The sequence below is a fragment of the Gracilinanus agilis genome, chromosome 4 (assembly GCF_016433145.1).
Source record: "Gracilinanus agilis isolate LMUSP501 chromosome 4, AgileGrace, whole genome shotgun sequence".
In the NCBI taxonomy this organism is placed as follows: Eukaryota; Metazoa; Chordata; class Mammalia; order Didelphimorphia; family Didelphidae; genus Gracilinanus; species Gracilinanus agilis.
The window spans coordinates 473,314,319-473,330,667 of record NC_058133.1 but is presented as its reverse complement, the minus strand read 5'-3'; the positions used below and the strand labels follow the sequence as shown (position 1 = coordinate 473,330,667).

The following is a 16,349-nucleotide window of genomic DNA, read 5'->3' as shown; positions in this document are numbered from 1 at the left end:
TCTTTCTTTCTTTCTTTCTTTCCTTTTAATCAAAAAAAAACTATTAAAGTTACTCTCTGTACCTGACGTGAAGGGAACACCGTTCCAAGCTTCAGGTTCATTGTATACCTGCATTTACCATTAGCTCTGGGGAGCTATAAGTTTAGTTCTTTTGAAATGGTATGATCTAAGGAAAGGTATGTTCAATACTCTCCTGGCCTGTTCTCTTGTCTGTGAGTAACCAGAAATACTTTTTTTCTGCCTAGGAACTGTAACCAGAGTCCCCTGTTCCCCTGTGACTGCAAATGTGGGTATGGACTAGTATTCCTCCTCACTGTGAGACTGCACTTCTGGGCCATGACCTAGATCCATGTGTATGGGCAATGTAAAAAGAGTTTTGCACCCAGAGCCAACAAAGGGACCCCTGTGATCTCCTTCTGAACAGTTGTCTGACCCCCCTTTTCCTTCTGTGGCTTAGAGCTCCAGAAGCTTTTGCTGCTGATTCAGCTGTCCCTAAGTCTATTGTTGAGGTAGGGCTTGCCTTGGCATGCTGCGTTGTTTTTCACTTCCAACCCAGTGCAGTAGATCTTTTGTATCAGCCTTCTAAGTTGTTTTGGGCTGATAAATTATTTTACCCTGTCTTTTTTGTGGGTTATGCTGCTTCAGAATGCATTTTGAGGCATTATATCATAGTTGTTTGGAGGGTAATTTGGTAGAGATCAGGTAGGTCTGTGTACTTTCTCTACCATCTTGGCTCTGTCTCACCTATAAATCTAATCACCTATAAATTATGCCATTTACTCCTGACTCTCTCTGGACTCACATACTTTTTATCAGATGAAAAAAAATTGATCATTTCTCTCTCCACAACATTTCTTGCTTACATCATCTCTCCATTCTAAAAGCTAACACTCAAGTTCAGTCACTTATTACCTCTTCCTTGGAACATGGCAATAGTCTGCCCTTTTGTCTTTATGCCTTATTAAGCCTCTTCCCTACTCCAATCCAAACACCATATTTATTTTTATTATTAAAAAAAAAACCCTCACCTTCTTTCTTGGAGTCAATACTGTGTATTGACTCCAAGGAAGAAGAGTGGTAAGGGCTAGGCAAGGGGGTCAAGTGACTTGCCCAGGGTCACACAGCTAGGAAATGTCTGAGGCCAGATTTGAACCTAGGACCTCCCATCTCTAGGTCTGGCTCTCAATCCACTGAGCCACCCAGCTTCCCCCATATTTATTTTCTTAAAACCCTGATCTGATGATGGCACACTCCTGCTCAATATACACCACTAACTTCCTATTATGTCTATGATAAAATAGAACATGATCTATTTGGAACTTATATCTCTTCACAACCTGACCCCTTCCTATCTTTCTAATCTTCTCATGTATTTCTTCCCTCCATTTCAGCCATACTGCCTTACATGATGCTTTATTCTCTTTCTCCATGTCTTTCCATATTCCCTCATACCCTTGTTTCCTTCAAAACTCAGCTCAAGTCCCCCTTCTCCATGAAGCCTTTCCTGGTAACTCCCCAAACTCCTACTGTATCACTTCCCCAAACTACCTTGTTCTGGGCCTATATTGTGAGTATACTCATATTTCTACCTGTTGTATTAGAATATACATTATTATGTGAGTTCCTTGCGGCCAAGGACTATCTCACTTTGGTCTTTGTATCTATCCCTGGTGCTTAATATAATTCCAGGCACATAATAAATACTTAATAAATGTTTGTTAATTGATTGATCACATAACAGGATTTGATCAATGGGAACCCTATCCTTTGAGTAACTGTAGTATGTTTTAACTATAGTCAAACTACATGAGGAGATGGCTACTAAGCCAGAAATAAATATGATACAAAGAGGGGGCAGCTGGGTAGCTCAGTGGATTGAGAGTCAGGCCTAGAGATGGGAGGTCCTGGGTTCAGATCCGGCCTCAGACACTTCCCAGCTCTGTGACCCTGGGCAAGTCACTTGACCCCCATTGCCCACCCTTACCACTCTTCCACCAAGGAGCCAATACACAGAAGTTAAGGGTTTAAAAAAATATATGATACAAAAAGAGTTCATGAAAAAATTGCTCACTCTCTTTCTTGGTAAAGGGTAACTGCTATAAGTCTTTGGATGGATAGAGAGGTAATAGCAGTGGCAGCAGTGGTCCCCTGCTTGAAACTGCCTATCCCAGCCTTTCTACCCAGGCTAACATGTATCGCAGAGGGTTTGTTTATTTATTTCTTTATTGTCTCTCTGTGTTTGTTTTTTTTCCTGGTCTTATTTGAAGAAGTACTGGAAATCAAACAGATGTGTCTATGACCTTCTGTGCTTTGTAATCTTTGTTAGCATACTGTCCATTTGTACACCCAAGTTACTGCCATAAGGTCCTTGAGAACAGAGACTGTCTCGCTTTTGGCTTATCATCATCTATCTATGGTGCAGCTCCTGGCCTGCAGGAGGTGGTCAGTAAATACTCTTTGATTTGACTTGAACAATGCAGCGCCAAGGACAGATCTTAGACCCTCGAATTAAGATGACAAGAAGCTTGGAGAATTAACTAAAGTGCAAGAGAACGGAATTTGGATTTCACCCAAATCTTGATAGCAAATCATATCATTATTATTCTATTTTTGATAATACTTTAGCCAATTATAGGCTAAGTATAAGAAGATAAAATAAAATATGAGTGAATTTTTATATTTCCAAGTCTCAATATCTAAAATACCACAGGAGCAGTTGGTGGCATAGAGTGTTGCACTTGTGAGAAGAGCCTAAATTTAAATCTTCTTTCCGATGCTTACTATCTATCTTGAGATCCTGAAAAAAAGTCATTTAACCCCTCTTATGCTCAGCCTCCGCATCTACCAACAGGGCTAATAATACCTCCTATTTCAAAGAGTTATGAAGATCAAAGGAGATAATACAGGTAAAGAACTTATCCAACCCCCCAAAACTCTGTAAATATTAGCTATTATTACTATACTTTATTTTTAAATCACCTTCCCAAGTATTGCATTGGAAAGATAAATTCATGTGAAAAAAAATTGGGATTTTTCATGTACAACATACTCAATATGGGTTAATAGTATAATAAAAGACTTGCTCAATAGATCCCACTCTCAAACCAGTTCAATTTTAGACTATAATAGCAGAAGCCTATTCTCCAGCATAGAGAAGCTGGGTGGCACATTGAATAGAGTGCTGGACCTGGAATTAGGAAGATTCCTCTTTATGAGTTCAAATCTGGCCTCAGATACTTAATAGTCGCATAACCCTAGGAAAGTCAAATAATCATTTTTGCCTCTGTTTCCTCATCTGTCAAATGAGCTAGAGAAGGAAATGGCCACAGTATCTTAGCTGTGTGGCCCTGGACAAGTCACTTAACCCTGTTTGCCTTGGTTTCCTCATCTGTCAAATGAGCTGTAGAAGGAAATGGCAGATCACACCATTATCTCTGCCAAGAAAAGCCCAGATGGGGTCATGGAGAGTTGGACAAAACTGAACAACAGCAATTATTCAGAATGAAGGAACTGATGATCTTGATATACTATGTCTTCATAAAACTCCATCTGCAGTATAGTTCTAGGAGGTGTCTTGACAAAGTGGACCACATTCAACAGAGAGTAAACAGGATGGAGGGAGGATTCCAACTGATACTCCATTTGAGTAGGTATTTAAGGAACTTGGAATGTTTATTTTGTAGGAAAGAGGACTTGGAGGGGGGAAGCATAACTTGGTATTTGGAAGTCTTTCATGGAGAAATGCAATTGGGCTTATTCTGCTTGATGCTAAAGGGAGAAGCAAGAAAGCAACAAGTAAAAGGTATAAGAAATATAGGGGTAGGACTAATGCAAGGTAAAAAGTTCTTGGGGCAGCTGTGTTGCTCAGTGGATAGAGTGCTAGGCCTAGAGTCAGGCAACCTGAATTTAAATTTGACTACAGACACTTTCTTGCCATGTGACCCTGGATAAGTCACTTAACCCCAATTGCCTAGTCCTTAGTGCTCTTCTGCCTAGGAACCATTACTTGTATGGGTTCTACAAATTTAGAAAAGAAGAAAAAAATATTTCTTAAAAATCTGAACTTTTCAAAAGAGGAGTAAGCTGCCTTAGGAAACAATACATTCTCCCTCAATTGGGTGTTCAAACAGAATTCAGACAACAGGTGTTATATTGTAATTGGTGCTGATGGAAAAGGGATTTGTACTTCACATACAAGTCAGATTAGATGTCTTCCAAGTTCCCTTCCATAGTCTGAAATCCTGTGATTCTATGATCCTAGTTCAATAATCATAAATGAAACTAGAATATGTGTGTGGAAAGGTATAAATTCATATTTATTGAATAGGACAACCCAGGAATGCTTAGTCACTGAAACTATTGCCCAAATCCCATCTGCCCCAAATAATAATGTGCCACTCTGCTGTAAAGGAAAGAACATTGAGCTAGGAGTCAGGATACTTCTGTTCCTGTTTGGAATCTCTCACTGACCACCTGGGAGATCTTGGCAAGTCTCCTAACTTCTCTGAGCTTCAGGTTCCTTATCTTTAAAATCAGAAAATTGGTCTATACAACCCTTAAGGGCTCTTTATAGCTCTGATATCCTCTATATATGACAAACACAAAACACATGCCCTATATTATCTTTTCAGTCCTATTTTTTTAATCCTCACCTTCTGCCTTAGAATCAATATTATGTATTGGTTCCAAGGTAGAAGAGCAGTAAGGGCTAGGCAATGGGGACTAAGTGACTTGCCCAGGGTCACATAGCTAGGAAGTGTCTGAGGCCAGACATGAACCTAGGATGACCCCCACTCCCCTGTCTCTAGGCCTGGCTCTCAATCCACCGAGCTACCCAGCTGCCCCCTTTTCAGTACTATTGACATACAGACAGTGATCTATTCTTCTTCCTTTATGACCCTCTAGTACAGTGATTCCCAAAGTGGGCACCACTGCCCCCTGGTGGGTGCTGCAGCGATCCAGGGAGGCAGTGATGGCCACTGGTGCATTTATCTTTCCTATTAATTGCTATTAAAATAAAAAAAAATTAATTTCCAGGGCGCTAAGTAATATTTTTTTTCTGGAAAGGGGGCTGTAGACCAAAAATGTCTGGGAACCACTGCTCTAGTAGAAACCAATAAAAAGAATTCATTTCTGAGCCAGGGTTTTAGTTGTAATTCACGTATGTATATGAAGCTTTTTAGTTCTTGTGAAGATGGGGCTTCTTCTGGCACCTTATAAGCTGTCACACCACATAAAGTTTGGGCTCATTACCAACATGGTCTCACCAAAGTATCCATATCCTCAACCTCCAGAACATAAAGTTATTCCAACCAGAGTACAATTCCCTATTCTCCATTTTGACATTTCCCCACTGAGCAAGCAGAGAATAAGGGGAAAGGGGAAATCAAAATCTGTGTGGAGGTGGAAAGAGGGGAGAAAATAGCGATCCCCAGGGTGATCGAAAAGAGAAACGGAAGATGTAAAGCAGAGTTTTAATAGTGTATGTTTGGGGTGTACAAGGGGACTATAATTTATGTTCTAGTTGAGTAGTACAAATGATTTCTTAATCTAAGCAAAGCAACAGGTGGCTGTTGATAGAGTGTTGTTTTTCCTTGGCGTTTAAGCTAATCCCTTCTAGCCAAGGATTAGCTACTGTACAAAATGCAGACCCAGACAAGGTCCCTGAACAAAGGGCTTGCCCTCTATAGATGGATTAGGTAGTCTAGACTGAAGGGTCCTTCAACATTGGACATTAGCAAACAGTTATTAAGTGAAACACTGTGCTTGGCCCTGTGCAAGGCTTATATATACACAATGGGAGTTAGCAAGGATCATCCTCAAACCCAGGGGTGATTACGATCTCAGAAAAATGCTGATGAAGCCAGACAGAATTAAAAGAAATACAGATAATCATGTAAATATTGAATGATATAAAGACAGATAGGAAGGAAGGAAAGAAAGAAAAGGGGAGAAGGAAAAGGATGGAAAGAAGGAAGGAAAGAAAAATGGAGAAAACAAAAAGAGAGGAAAAGAAAGGAAAGAAAGGATCAAAAGGGAAAGGAGGAAGGAATTATCAGTCCCCCTGCTGGTAATTAAAGGGAAAGAACAAGCCTGAAAAGAGTATGACTGTGGGAAAGGTCATGGATAGTCATTGAATATGGGGTAGAGGGCAGAATCAGTCAGATCTCAAATCCTGTAGCACTTCATGGGAAATCACACCAAGTGTTGGCCAATTATAGCTTGTTTCACTCAAAGTTTTCAAATGAGGGAGGGTTCTCTTATGGTAGTGATGAACCTACTATGCCTAGTCTACATTCAGTTTTTTGGACACTTGATGGTCACTATTCTTCTCCCTAGAGTGTCTTTCTGGGGCCCAAGCCTATGAATTACTGGGATAATGTTGACAGACAGCCTCCAGTGACTCTGAGGCAGCCACATGCATGCTATTTCCTATGTTATCTCTTTGAGTTTATACTCTAAGTGGTCTCCTCCCTTTTAATGAGAAGGGAAAAGTCTTTGATTACTTCCGTAAATGCAAGCATTCATCTTTGATGCAATGTAGTCTTATTGTCTGACCACAGTTAGGATGGATCTAGATTGGGCAGGTACTATTCAGGTTTCAGGCAGGCTCAACCCAATAATGAAGGAGAAGTAGAACATGGGGTGGATGTGTGATGAAGTGGTTCATCCTAGATATAAGACCTGCCAGCTGGTAGATTATAGGGGGTATAGAGTGTTGGGAAATTTGTCCACTGGGTCTTCCAGTTTCTAGGAGTCAGAACATAAGGGCTTCCTGGGGAGTGTGGAGGCAGTTAACCTTCCATTTTATATATGACTTTTGATACCAACAGGATGAAGTATCAGCTAACTCTTCCAGGTAGACATTGGTTGAAATGAATTTGGTATAGAGGATGAATACGAAGAGGAAAAGACAGAAATTATAGTTTACATAAAATGGTATGGTTGAGGCAAAGAAGTAAAAGCATCAGAAACCTTACTCAGGTTCACGTTGCAAATAAGCATCCGAGGTCAGATTTTACTGCAATACCACCTACTTGAAAATGTGTGTGTGTGTGTGTGTGTGTGTGTGCGTGTGCATGTGTGTGCATGTGTGTGCATGTGCATGTGTGTGTATGCTATTGTTCATTTGGTTCAGTTGTGTTTGACTATGACCCTATTTGGGGTTTTCTTGGTAAAGATACTAGCATGGTTTTCAATTTCCTTCTCTAGCTCATATTACAAGTGAAGAAACTGAGGCCAGCAGGATAAAGTGACTTGTCCAGGATCATATAGTTGGTGTTTGGGGCTGGATTTCTCAGGTCCTCTTGACTTCAGGCAAAGTGTTCTATCCACTGTGCTACCTTGCTGCCCTGTACATAATGGGCGTTCATCGAAGACTAGCACCTCTGGCATGAGGGCTTGCTAAGTCTTTTTCCAGGCTGCTCATTCACCTTTGATGTCTACCAGTCACCCAATTCTTACCCGTGGTTCCAAGAAGCTGTAGTGCACACAGTGGTCACATCCCAGTAAACTATATCAGTAGATAGGCTAAACGGTGTTGAGAGGAACCAATGGGCCAAGATGAGAACAGTTTGTTACAAAGGTCACTAAGGCAGTCGAAGCAGGCACTGTGGAGTGCTTAGAGCTTGTTCAGACATCAAAGATGCCAGGGTCAGCCAATGCATTCCAGGCCATCACCAATTCTCCTTACTTTTGACTCACCATTGGTCTTTGATGAGTCTGGAACAGAAAGTGAGGCTGATGACTTTGTGTGATTCTATTTCACTTAAATCCATGAACAAGTCAAGATGTGTTATGATCGTTGAGGGACCTGATTGTAAAGATGTAAATTGTTAAGAAAGGTAAAGCAGAAAGTCCCAGATGACAAAGGAGCTTTAAATCTTCCTTAGGTATAAATAGGAAATCAGATAACACAACTAAACTTCCTGTAGAATCCCCTCAACCAATCACAGTGTGTTTCTTCAGGAAGACTAGCCTCCTAGTGCCAAATGATGTTCAATTAATGATAACTAAATCAGTAATATCAGAATAAAAATGATAAATCAATAACACACCTGACTAATGATATTACTGAAGGTACTTAAACTCAACTTCAGGGAGTAACACTGGATCCTCCTCCGACCCTTCAACTTGCCCTAGAACTTCCTTGAGGCTGACCAGTTGCCAAGTCAACCAACAAAAGGTCAGTAGCAGGATTGACTTTTATAAACAAAACTTTACTGGTGTTAATCAAAACAGCAAGGGAAACTGATAGACGGAAGAGGGTTTTAGGAATCCCTGAATGAGGTTTGATCTTAGCTCTAAATACTAAATCTAACAGCTCCAGAATGTTGACAGCTGAGCTAACCAGGCCCAGGCAGGTCACTGGTCAATCTGGCCTGCTTTAGTGAACACTGCTTGCCTATAGACAAATTAGATGGTAGCTTGATCAAAGATAAATAGATGAATAGATGCTCGGCTGATAAGCTCTCGGTCAGATGGTGAAGTTTAGTTGGTTGAAATATATTTTTGTTCAACAAGAGATTGTTGGGTTTGTCAATGAGATGTTGCTATTGGTCAGCCAAGATAGATAAACCTACCTATCTAAGTAATCTAAACCCACGTTCTCCTCCCTCTACCTTGGATCTCTGGCTCCAAAATGAGTCTCTGGGTCCAGTCTCTGCCTCCCTTATATAGGGCACAACCCAACCGACGATTGGTCTCATGCCCCAGGATGGCATCAGGAATCTCCCAAGATTCCAAGTGTCCAACTGCAAACTGTGCCCACAGGCATGGCTTCTTGCAAATCCTTGCAAAACTTAACTTACAGATGTTACCCCGTGACATCACTGGGCCTTTGGAAAAATAAAGGACAAATAACACTATGAAGTGTATAGAAAAACCCTGGGCTAAGCATTTTGCAAATATTATCTCATTTTATCTTCACAATAATCATGAGAAAGTGGGTGCTATTATTATTCCTATTTTACAGTTGAGGAACCTGAGGCAGATAGGTTAAATGACCTGATTTTCAGCACACCCTTGGAGAATCATATTCCTAAAACTATTCAATCTTTCTTTGATCATTTCTTTTAAGGATTTTCCTTTCCAGGTGATTAAAGGTGAACGCTTCCATTAAGTGAAGTAACCAAAGATTTTTTTCCTTTTCTGAGTCTATTCATTACCCTAATCACTTCAGGAAAGATTCTTCTGAGACCCATCAGGAGAGAGGAGCCTAGGGATGGGTTAGAAATTAAGCAATTAAGCTTTTGGTAAGAATAACTAGAAAGAGTCCAACACAGGATATTTTGGGGGTATTGTAACTGAAGAAAAATTGATGAAGTTTATTGTATAGATTAGTCCAAAAGTATCTTGATTAGGACAATTTAAATTTTTAAAATTAGGATCAAATATAAAATTTTGGGTTTTTAAAGCTCTTCTTAATCTTTTTTATCATTTAGTTATATCTGACTCTCCATTTGTAGTTTTCTTGGCAAAGATACTGAAGTTGTTTGTCATTTCCTTCTCCAGTTCCTTTTACAGATAAGGAAACTGAGGCAATCCGGATTAAGTGACTTACTCAGGGTTACACAGCTAGTAAGTGCCTGAGGTGGGATTTGAACTTAGGAAGATGAGTTTTCCTGATGAGTCTTCCCAACTATAGGCCCCTCCCTACCTTTATAATATTCTGGAATCTTGTTTTTACATATACTCTGTGATACACTGGTCTCTTTGCTGTTCCTCACACAAAATGCTCCTTTTCCCATTTCTGCCCACTTTCTCTGGCAGTCCCCAGTTGAATTCTCTCCCTCCTCATTTCTGCTTCTTGGCTTTTCTGGCTTATTTAAGTCTCAACTAAAGTCACACCTTTTACAAGAAACACTTCCCAGTTTTCCTTAAACTTTGTTTTTCCTTTGAAATTATCTCCAGTTCCCTCCATTTATACCTAATTTCTACACAGTTGTTTGCATTTTGCCTGCCCCATTGGACTCTAAACTCTTTTTAAAAGTCTTTCTTTGTACCTACAGGACTTAGCACAATGCCTGGCACACTTTTTGTTTTGCAGTCATTTTCAGGCCTGTCTGACTCCATCTGATTAGCAAAAATACTGGAATGATTTTGCTATTGTCGTTCAGTCATTTCTGATTCTTCATGACTCCAGTGGGTGTTTTCTTGGCAAAGGTACTGACATGGTTTGCTATTTCCTTTTCCAACTCATTTTACAGATGAAGCAAAAACTGAGGCAAAGTGACTTGCCCAGGGTCATACAACTAGTAAGTGTTTGAGGCCAGACTGAAAGTAAGGGAAATGAGTCTTCCTAACTCCAGGCTTGGCACTCTATTCATTGCACTACTGATTTGCTGATTGATTGACTCCTGGGATAATGAAGAAAGAAAAGTGATGATGCTAGGAAATTGTCAGAAATGGTGAAGGAGAAATAAATAAGCTAGTATCTAATGGTTGATTGCAATTTTCTCAGTGAAAATGAAGCAAGATCATTTGCTCCAAGTGAAGGGAGTGGGATTTGGGAGTGAAGTTGGTGATGGGGAAAGTGAAAAAGTATTTGGAGCAATTACTATGGAAAATAATTTAAAGAATCAATAATTAAATGACTTTTGAATGGAGTTAATTTTTCTGACAAATCAACATGTTATAAGATCTCAATCAACAAATTCCACAGAACTAAATTTTCCCTCAGCCAAGGTCCTATGTAGGACCTTAGTGGCAACCATATCCATCCAAAATAATTTGATCATGCAGAGTAAACTGAGTAGAACCATAGGAACATTGAATATAGTAATTACAATATTATTGGAAGAGTAACCGTGAATGACTAAGCTATTTTGAGTAATATGATCATTTAAATCAACTACAAAGAACTTATGAAGGCTAAGAAGAGTCATCAATAGTCAAGTTCGTCAGTCAATAAACATTTATTAAGTACCTACTTTGTGCCAGGCACTATGTTAAGTGCAGGGCATGCAAGAAGAGCCAAACTACAATTCTTACTCTCAAGGAAACTTACACTCAAATGAAGGAGACAAGTGAACAGATCAGTACATATAAGCTATATACAGGGAAAAAAGGAAATCATTTAAAAAAGTAAAGTGCTAGAATTAAGAGAGATTGGGGGGGGGGGGCAGCTGGGAGCTCAGTGGATTGAGAGTCAGGCCTAGAGACGGGAGGTCCTAGGTTCAAATCCAGCCTCAGACACTTCCCAGCTGTGTGACCCTGGGCAAGTCACTTGACCCCCATTGCCTACCCTTACCACTCTTCCACCTAGGAGCCAATACACAGACATTAAGGGTTTAAAAAAAGAGAGAGAGAGATTGGGAAAGGCTTCCTGTTGAAGATGGAATTTTCACTGGGCCTGGAATGAAACCAGAGAATCCAGGAAGGAGGGATGAGGAGGGAGAGAGCATTTCGGGCATGGTAGGATAGACAGAGAAAATGCCCAGAGCCAAGAGATGGAGTGTCTTGTTCCTGGAACAGCCAAGAGGTCAGTATCACTGGATCAAAAATATGTGATAGGGAGGAACGATAGTTGGTTCAATGAATAGAGAGCCAGGCCTGGACACAGGAGGTCCTGAGTTCAAATCTGACCTCAGATCGGGCAGGTTGCTTAAGCCCAGTTGCCTAGTCTTTTTCTGCTTTTCTGCTTTGGAACGAATACTTAGTGTTGATTCCAAGACAGAAGGTATGGGTTTATTTAAAGAAAAAGAAAAAGATAAGCAAAGTACTTCCATAAAAAACAGCAAATATTAAAGATTCATGGGAAAATGAATGATAATTGTATGAACTGATACAGAGTCAGTTATGTAGAACCAAGAAAACAAGTCTTCACAATAATGACCACATAAAAGCTAATATTGAATCACGACTTTACTGGCCCAATAGTAAAGCAGGCTTCCCTTCTCTCTGCAGAGAAGTGAGAGACTATAGGTTTTGTCAGGCAGGACCATGGCGTTGATCTGTTTTTCTTGGTTGTATTTCTTCGTTGTGACGTAGACTTCTGTTTTGGAAGAGGCCAGATTTTTATCACCTCTGAAAAGTGATGATATAATGCAAAAAGGAGTATCAATGAAATTAGTCTTTCTGTGTACATGCTGCCCTCTTTTGAATGCTCGCTTTCTTCTCTGACCTGGGAGGATGATGATTTGCAGAGAGGGACACACAACCCAAGTGGTTTCCATGATCCGAGACTGTGATTGTGCCTCTCCCCTTGCAACGCATAGCTCACAAAGAGCAAGTAAGTAGAAGTGCCTTGTATGTTAAGATATTCTAGGTTGACTTTTTCTCATCTTTTTAATGATTTTGATAAATCAAACTTTTTGGCTGCAATGAAGATGAAAAACATGAATGGCTACAACCACAGGATTCAGAATGCCAGGGTTCCTCTGTGAGGTAAATGAGAGAGCCGAAGCAAAGTGTGGGCACAGGTGGCAAAATTTTTATTAAAAAAAGAAAACCAAACCCAGCAATACAATGTGTTTCCTTCCAGCACAGCAATAAAGCTAATGACAAGAATACTATTTGCTAGCATTTATATGCCTCTTTAAAGAATAGAAAGTGGGGGCAGCTGGGTAGCTCAGTGGACTGAGAGCCAGACCTAGAGACGGGAGGTCCTGGGTTCAAATCTGGCCTCAGACACTTCCTGGCAGTGTGACTCTGGGCAAGACACTTGACCCCCATTGCCCACCCTTACCACTCTTCCACCAAAGAGCCAATACATAGAAGTTAAGGATTTAAAAAAAAAGAATAGAAAGTGCTTTAAATCTCATTTGATAATCATAACAACTCTATGAGTTTATTAGTCCCATTTTACAGTTGAAAAAACTAAGAGTGACACAAGTTAGGTGAAAAAATTAAGAGTGACACAAGTTAGGTGAAAAAATTGAGAGTGACACAAGTTAGGTGACTTGTCCCAGGTCACACAGCTAGTGTCAGAAAGCAGGATTCAAATTCAGTTCTTACTGCCTAAAAATCCGTTCCAGTACCACACATACTTCCATGTCCTTGGCTCTCTTTAATTCAGTAACCCAACAAGGATCCATGCTCACAGCAGTGGATTCTTAATTAAGATAAGGCAGGTCTAACTTTGGCCCCCTCTTTTTCTTTTTTATTCCTCCGGGTGCAAATTTTCTCTGAATCTGTGTGGTCCCGTGTCAATACTAAGCACAGGCTGCCATTGGGAAAGACAATTCATTTAGGGGTTTAATTTTTGTGCTCAATACCGTAGGTGGCCTAACTTTTAGAATCCTCTCTTTGATTCAAAGCTTCTCCATCTCTGCTTTGGGCTTTCCAGTGGTTAGGAGACAAGGCTCTGTCTTTGACCTCTGTTTCCAAATCTATGCCTCAGAACCTTTGAACGTTACAATTGATTGAGGGGATCAAAGGGGGATCAGTCTTGCTTTTGGTCAGCCTTACAAATTTATTATCCACAGCAAACACATGCCCTCTCTTCTACAATGTTGCAGGTGACCGTTGACCTCTGACTTGTAACTCTGTGAGGTGGAGAAGATCTGATACAGAGAGATCCCTTGCAAAGTCCAGGAATACGAGCAGGCAAAAGTGATACAATGGAAATGTTCGCATATTATGTGCGTGTAGGGATGTGTGTGTGTCTGGGCTGTTTAAACATTTTATCCACAGCAAAAGTATCACATTATACATGTATTATTGGGGATGTTCTAATAGGAACATTATTACCCTTACTGAAAGGTGGTGGTACGTTTGTGGAGTTACATTATATGTCTTTACATTTTTGCCTCTCTTGTGTTTTATTCAGAATCGACAGCTTTTCTCCTGGGTGATTTTTGCTATCAAAATATGGTATTTAATGGTGACATTTTGAGAGGCAAAACCAAAGTAGCATGAACTTGGCTGTGTTATTTTCTAGCTTCGAAAGTTCAGCAATTCCAAATAAATAGAAATGGGATAGGGAATGAGGGAATGTGACATAGTTAAAGGGAATAGGATTGTTATTTGGGAATGTGATAGAGTTGAAGGATTGCTATTGACAGTATGGCTAAATATAGGGCATTTGTAAAGTATGTGGTATATGAACTAAAATCTTCTAAAAGACAAATTAAAAAGAAGTTACATTATATATATATATATAATTAGAATTCTCACCTGATTTAACTACCACTAATTTGATTTATGGTGTGCTCCCCAGTATAGTTGAGGAAACTGAGACTGGGCTACTTTCTAGTCACTGACAAAATGAAATGAGTGGCACTTCTTTGTTGGTCATTTTGTTCTCTACAAGACACCATTTGGGGCAGCTAGATGGTTCAGTAGAGAATCAGGCCCAGTGACAAGAGATCCTGGGTTCAAATTTGACCTCAGATATTTCCTAGCTGTGTGACCCTGGTCAAGTCACATAATCCCAATTGCCTGGCTCTTACTACTCTTTTTCTGCCTTGGAACTAGTATTTAGTATCAATTCCAAGACAGAGAGTAAGGGTTTAAAAACAACAACACTATTTACCTTTTAAAGATCCTGGTAACCTCCATTCTCCTGCCAGTTTCCTTATAGCACCCTTGATTTCCTTGTTTCTCAGGCTGTAGATGATAGGATTTAACATAGGGGTAACAATACAGAAGAGGGAAGAGACAAGGATGCTCACATCCAGGGAGTAGCCTGAGCTGGGTCGGTCATAGTTGACGAGGGCAGTTCCAAAGAAGATGACCACCACAGTGAGGTGAGAGGCGCAGGTGGAGAAGGCTTTGTGCCTCCCTTGAGCAGACTGGATCTTCAGGATGGCAGAGATAATGAGCATATAGGACACAGCAATGAACAGGCAGGGGCTCAGATCAATGAAGACACTTGCCACGTAGAGTGCAATCTCATTGGCAGAAGTATCTGAGCAAGAGAGTTTCAGTAGCTGGGGAATGTCACAGAGAAAATGGCTGATCTCATTGGAACTACACAGAACCAGAGTTGTTGCAAGTCCTGTGTGGACCAGAGAATTCAGCAAACCACACAAGCAGGACCCGGCTGCTAGATATGCACAGACCCTCCTACTCATGAGGACTGGATAGCGTAACGGGTGACAAATGGCTGCAAATCTGTCATAAGCCATAGCAGCCAACAGGACACCCTCAGTACCCGCACAGGTAACGAGGAAGAAGAGCTGTGACAGGCAGCCTTCGTAGGTAATGGTCTTCTTCTCTCGGAAGAAGTTCACTAACATTGTGGGGACGGTGGTGGAGGTGTAGCAGATGTCTACAAAGGACAAGTTGCTAAGGAAATAATACATGGGAGTGTGAAGGACAGGATTGACCGTGACTGCAGTTATTATGAGGGTATTTCCCAGAATAGTTATCAGGTAAATGACTAAGAACACCAGGAAGAACAATTCTTGCATGTCAGGGTGGTTCGAAAATCCCAGGAAGATGAATTCGGTAATTGTTTGATTTTTCTCTCTTGTATCTGAAGAAAGACGAGAGGGAAAGTTGTATTGAAACATAGGAGTAGAATACTTAAGCAGGAGCAGCCAAAGGCAGCACATACAAAAGTATTCTGTTACACACATTTTTTATGTTACCAAGACAGGTCGCCATGACTTCCCAAACTTTGTTGGCAGACTTGACCGGGCTCAAGTGGACAATCTCCCCGTGGATTTGAGTGGCCATCAGTACTCTGCCCTAGTCTTTCAAGAAGCAGTGAGTGAAGACTTGTCTCATCATTTTGGAAAGGTTACTGACCTTCAAATGAGATTGACTCCGACCCTTCCATTCCTTTCTCAAACACAGAACTAGACGTGGGAATTTTTGCAGCTGGGGCAAAAATCACAAATGTACCTGAGGCTAGTAGTGCAAGACTCTCCCTTAATGAAGCAGGATGGATAGCATGTCTTCCCTCCATGGGAGAAACCAACGCGGTGGGCCACTGGGAGGGGAGGGAATCCAGAGGGCAAGATGAAGAAGCAACCCAATTTTGGCCTAGCATTTAGTAACTTTTCATTTTAAATTATTATTCTTGTTAACTAGCTGCTTGGTCCTATTGTTTCTAAACTATTGCAAGATGTCACGTGCTGTCAGCACCCTTTAAACATAGCCGGGTCACCCTGCCCTAGTAAAATCTTTTCACACAAAAAAATATACTCCTTTCTATCGCAATTTTCTCGGGCTCCTTTGCCGTTGTTAATATTGTTGTTTTTAAACCAGTCTTTCAAGACATTTTTGCAGTTGGACCCTTTGATCAACTTGATTTTCCTTAATCAATCGTATTATTTCTCAGAATGTATAAGCTAGAAGTCATGCTAGAACAATCTATCACCTTCGAATTAGTCTTACAAGAATGCTACCTCATCAGAGTAAATTGTTCATAGATTAATGCTTATCTTCCATCAAACATT

At 40.5% G+C, this 16,349-nt stretch overlaps 1 protein-coding gene across 1 annotated transcript in view; it reads right to left on the bottom strand.

Moving 5' to 3' along the window:
- Positions 1-15,624, bottom strand: part of LOC123246750 (olfactory receptor 5V1-like) — a 53,723-nt gene extending 38,099 nt beyond the window's left edge. Inside the window, exons 1-2 of the mRNA XM_044675545.1 lie at positions 15,537-15,624; positions 14,497-15,421 (exon numbers count right to left, since the gene is read on the bottom strand). Coding sequence (XP_044531480.1) covers positions 14,497-15,421; positions 15,537-15,624 — 1,013 coding nt within the window. The remainder of the gene's footprint in view (positions 1-14,496; positions 15,422-15,536) is intronic.
- Positions 15,625-16,349: the final 725 nt, after the last annotated feature.